General features: G+C 54.2%; 1 protein-coding gene across 1 annotated transcript in view; it reads right to left on the bottom strand.

The window, feature by feature from the left end:
- Positions 1-324: 324 nt before the first annotated feature.
- EVC (EvC ciliary complex subunit 1) overlaps positions 325-5,211 on the bottom strand; it is a 105,846-nt gene continuing 100,959 nt past the window's right edge. The window contains exons 20-23 of the mRNA XM_006163199.1: positions 4,283-4,409; positions 3,064-3,157; positions 2,084-2,195; positions 325-1,582 (exon numbers count right to left, since the gene is read on the bottom strand). Coding sequence (XP_006163261.1) covers positions 1,501-1,582; positions 2,084-2,195; positions 3,064-3,157; positions 4,283-4,409 — 415 coding nt within the window. The 3' untranslated portion in view covers positions 325-1,500. The remainder of the gene's footprint in view (positions 1,583-2,083; positions 2,196-3,063; positions 3,158-4,282; positions 4,410-5,211) is intronic.

The following is a 5,211-nucleotide window of genomic DNA, read 5'->3' as shown; positions in this document are numbered from 1 at the left end:
ATGTCACCAAAGCTGGCACCCTTAACACAGGAGCCATGACTTCAGGGCATCTCTGTGTAGAGCACCCATGTGACAATACGAACGTGACTTCTAGGCAAACCAGGGTCTGAGAATACTGAAGCCATAGTATTTTACAGAGATGCCATGGACTGACAGTATTTTATTGAGCCACAAGAGGGAACTGTGGGTAACTTCAGAAATCCCACTTTCGGAATTTCCAGATGCTCTGATGCTAAATCCGGTTAACAAGTGTGGTCGTGATTATTTACTTCTTCTGTGAAGGAGATGCTCTTTCCTAAGACAGTCTAATTTAGGTTTTAAAAATAAAACTTCACAAATGGCCAAGGAACTCCCCAAGATGGGGGATCCCTGAGCCCCAGAGCCCCGGCACCCTGGGTGTTCACAGAGATATGGCGCTGTCACGCCTCGGCTTGCCCCGGAGAAGGCACACCTGACTCAGGTCAGTGGGTAGTGCCCGGTGACGCTGGGCCATGTTCGGAGACATTTCTGGTTGTCAACTAGGGCAGCCCCTCACCCACACAAAGAATCAGCTCACCTAAATGTCCACAGTGCTCAAGTTGAGAATCCCCGATTTTGATGAACAATTTTTCTCCAGGTAGGAAAGGGCTCTCTTGGCTGTGGTTTATGTGTGGCTGATCTGGAAGCTTCTGGATGTTCAGCACCCACTGGGAGAAGCAGGTGTCCTGGGACACTTCTCTTTAGTGAAGCCCAGGGGCCGGGCGAGGCCTCCTACTATGTACTACTTGTGCCCTCACAGGTGCCATTATGTGCCTGTGGGCCTCAGGCCTCAGTGGGCCAAGGATTTTGCGGTGTGTGTCAGGGTCATGGGGCCGGGGACTCAGATGCTCCCATGGTGACCAGCTCTCAGTTGCTGGTTGAGCCAAAGGATGGGGAAATACCAAAACCCGGGATGGGTCCTGATGAGAATGCCATGGCAGGCATGACCAGGGTGCACGGGAGAGAGAGAACAGGGTGACGGAGACGACGGCCACAGTGGCCTCAGATCCGAAAAACATCATCAGCGCCTGAGCTCCACCCTCCAGCCCAACCCGGCAGCATTTCAGAGAGCCTGGTGGGTAGAGGGCCTCGAGCTGTAAGGAGGCAACCTCGAGCTAGGGGATGCAGGTTCCAGCACCATCAAGACCCGGGGCCGGAGGTAGGGGCTGGGGAACAGAGGACCGGGGAGGAGGGCACCCTCCTGAGGAAGGAAGAGACCCATGGGAATTGGAAGGGCTCGAAGCCGAATGAGATGCCAAACTCGCAGAGACGTGCTTCCAGCACCAGGGCTCCTGGCTCTCTCGGGCCGTAGGGTGCTCGTCATCATTTATGCTTTTCAGAGCCCCTTTACATCGCGTCTCCAGCCCCTCTCACGAGCAGCCTGTGAGGCAGTGCGGAGACCCTTACCCAGCTCAGGGACAGGGAGGCAGTGTTCACACCCAGAGTCAGGGCTTCAAATCCGGTCCCCTAACGGGTCTGAAACTACAGATTGCCTCTTTTCTTCAGCATCTTCGAGTTCTCACCATCACCAACTTCACTTTCTTGCTGACTCAGCCTTTTGGTGCTTAAAACATGGAAGAGACGCAGCCAGTTAGAGCGCTGCCTCCGTGCCCGTCCCGACCGACTACATGAAAAGGCGGTGATGGGGGATCAAAGCACTTTTCATTCTGACGTGATTGTGAAGGGGACAAACAAAACCCTGTTTCCCCGTTGGGGGGCAGATCACATGCCACGGAAAGAAAGATGCACGTGCCCACGTGACCGAGGCGCCCTGCACTGGCCCACCCCGATGGGCATCCCAAAGCCTCTGAAGCAAGTGGCAGCCCTGGGGACGAAAGGGGCCACCTGGCCATTCAGCCTGGGAACTCTGGGGCATGGGAGGGAGCGCAACAAAGCAGGGCAAACGCCAGCCTTTCCCGTCACCGTCACGGCCCCCTGTTTTCCAAGCCTGATCATATCCATGATTTCCTGGACCCACACATTGTGCCCCGGGGAAGAGCTGGCTGCAGCACATGGCAGGTGGCCAGCAAGCAACAACTGGCAATAGACCAGGTCCTGACCATACCTGGGTGATCCCGAGTTGTGGTCCCCAGAGACAGGGTCATCCTCATTGGGTGTTCCTGGGTCCCCTCTCTCCTGAGGTGGTGGTTTCTTCCTTTTGGTCCTGAGGGGCTTCTCTGTAGGAAACAGATGAGCTAGGCATGGCTCTGTGACTACAGGCAGGCAGCAGCGTCTAGTGGCCTTACTGGAACCTGGCCTGACATTTTTGGAGCAGCACATGAGTGTATACTTAGCGTCCTACTGCCACCCCCACCCCCCACACCGTCTACCTAAACAGCGGCTTCTCTGTAGGAAACAGATGAGCTAGGCATGGCTCTGTGACTACAGGCAGGCAGCAGCGTCTAGTGGCCTTACTGGAACCTGGCTTGACATTTTTGGAGCAGCACATGAGTGTATACTTAGCGTCCTACTGCCACCCCCACCCCCCACCCCGTTTAACTGAGAAGGAAACTCGGGTGCAGGGAGATGAAGTGCTTTCTCAAGCCTTCACAGTCAATAAATTGCAAAACCGGGATTTCAAAGTCAGGTCTGTCAGCCTCATTTTGCATTTGTATTCAACTCAGTTGCCTTTAAGATGTTTAAAGCCATTAGAGCCCCAGGCTCTGTTGCAATAGACTGTGTCTTTACATCTCCCTTGGAGTCACTCTCCCACTACATTACAACTGTGACACCTTGTGATGTCACTGACGTCACTGGAAGGGAAGGAGGGCTTATTATCCCCAGCTGACAAATGGGCAGACAGTCAGAGATGACACATGGCTGGTGAGCAGCAGACTCAGAGACTGGAACTGCGCAACTAGAGAGCAAGGGGGTCCAAAGTCCATCTTAAAACGAAGCCTGCCCAATGACAGACAAGGACACCAACGCCCAGAGAGGTTAAGCATGATGCCTAAAGCCACACAGTTAGTTAGTGGTAGACATGGGACTAGAACCCACAGTTCTCAGCCCAAGTGCCTCCTGCAGTCCACACCTTCTATGACTTACCTGGCAGCCCACGCCTATTGGAAAATGGTTTGCTTTCAGCAAGGGGCACTCGGGCCAAGGCCGCCAGCTCGAAGATGAAGTTCTGCTCGGCGTCCTACGTGGAGACGGGAGTGGGTCAGCGGGGCCTTCCTCAGCCTTGGTCCACCTCTCTGAGAGCTCCAGGACAGCTGACAGGACCCTGTCCCTGGCATGGAGGAGGACCTTCTAAGAAGGACCCAGAGAGGTCAGGAGCCAGACAGAGGTCCCCAGAAGGAGCCAACATGAACCAGTTCCTGTCGGATAGGCCTCTTCCTCGTTGGTGAAAGATGACATTAAATAGGGGTGTGAAGGTCTCAGCTCAGGGACTAACAGACCCTCAAAATAAATGTCACCATTTTCACCATTCTTATCACCGTCACTGTTGCGAAGGGCCAACAAGCTTTCATTCTGTAATACTTGATTTTTTTTTTTTTAAGTTTTTGTCATAAGGCATGTGTGCTCACCAGAGACAGACAGAGAGGGAAAGTGAGAAGACATACCCTGGGGGAATGGCCATGCTGTAGTCCCTTCTTCTTCATTCTTCTCCTGGGATTTTGGGCAGGCACACACACATGCCCGGCATGATTTTTAGGCCAGCAGGGCCAGGACTCAAACTGTGACTGGCCATGTGGGAGTCCAGTACCTTAACCACCACACCACCTGCCGGCCCTTGATTTTATTTTATTTTCTGAAGGTGGCTACTTTGCTTTATAGTTGCACCTTATAATCTGACCAGTGGGATTTGTTCCATGATGTGATAACCACTTTCTGTTACTAATGAGATCTGAGTGTCTCACATATGCTAGGTAATGAAGCCTTCGAAGCAGAGCTACCTAAATGGCCCTGACGTCAGCCCTGACACGGAAAAGGCCACCTGGTGGCGATGTACGCGGGGAAATGCTCGTTTCCCTTTGAGTCAGTACACGTGGGCTGATCAGCAGCTCAGGGGCTGTCCCTGCATGGCAGATGTGCAGGGAATCAACACAGGCCCTGCTGTTCTCAAGGTGCTCATGGCGCGATGGAGGGGCCGAGGCACCGCAGCCACTGAGCCTAAGTGGATAGAGGGAAGCACAGGGCCCGATAGGCTGCGGCACCTGGAGCAGGAGCACGGGGACCTGACCAGTGATCGCAAGGTTGGCGTTTTGCCTTTTCTGCTCCTGCAAACCACTGCTTTTCAAGGGTTGCTTTTAATATCTCATACCTGCAGCTGGGTCTCCAGTTGGGCCTCCAGGTGGTCCATAACCCTTGCCTTCTGCTTCTGAGCATCCAGGCGGACCTGCTGGTGCATGGCAAACTGGGCCAGGAACCTTTTCTGCTGCGACAACACCCTGGTGGAAGGAAGGAAGGTGATCACTGCTGCCAGCCAGCAGGGCAGTCAGCCTGCACACACCGTTCCGAGGGCCTGCAGAGTCCAGGCGATTAGTGAGTATCAGACGTACCCAGGAGCCCAGAGGAGACTGGCTATGTGGACACAATTTATTGCAACCACACACATCATGGGCACATCCCGAGTCTCCCCACGAACAAAGTGGGTGCTGTTTGACTAATACGTGCAAGTTTAAAGACTTCAGCATGCATGTTTCACCTGCTCTTCAGGGCAGCTTGGTGACGTTAGCAGGACGGAGTGGAAAGGTCTGGGGAGGGAGACGCTCAGAGAGGAGGGGGCCTCCCTGGGGTCACATAGCGGCGAAGTGAGCACAAAGTGACACCTTATGAGAAAACTCTTACCTCCCAGGGAGCAAGGTTCTGGAAGGACTAGAGGCTGCCAGCCACATGTACTTACTCTTACTGACCCCTGTAAGCAGGCAGGCTGCAGCATCTGAGAACTCCTGAGCGGGCGGCGTGGTTACTCAGGACTGGCATGGCCTCCCTGGGGTCACATAGCGGCGAAGTGAGCACAAAGTGACACCTTATGAGAAAACTCTTACCTCCCAGGGAGCAAGGTTCTGGAAGGACTAGAGGCTGCCAGCCACATGTACTTACTCTTACTGACCCCTGTAAGCAGGCAGGCTGCAGCATCTGAGAACTCCTGAGCGGGCGGCGTGGTTACTCAGGACTGGCATAGAGGCTGGGCCCCTGAGCCGAAAGAGCTCCTCCTTCCTCTCGTGTGAGCTCTCTCCCTCCTTCCCA

This window comes from Tupaia chinensis, unplaced genomic scaffold (assembly GCF_000334495.1).
Source record: "Tupaia chinensis unplaced genomic scaffold, TupChi_1.0 Scaffold141490_1, whole genome shotgun sequence".
NCBI classification, from domain to species: domain Eukaryota; kingdom Metazoa; phylum Chordata; class Mammalia; order Scandentia; family Tupaiidae; genus Tupaia; species Tupaia belangeri.
Note: the sequence above shows the minus strand (reverse complement) of the source record. Positions and strands in the feature narration are given on the sequence as shown.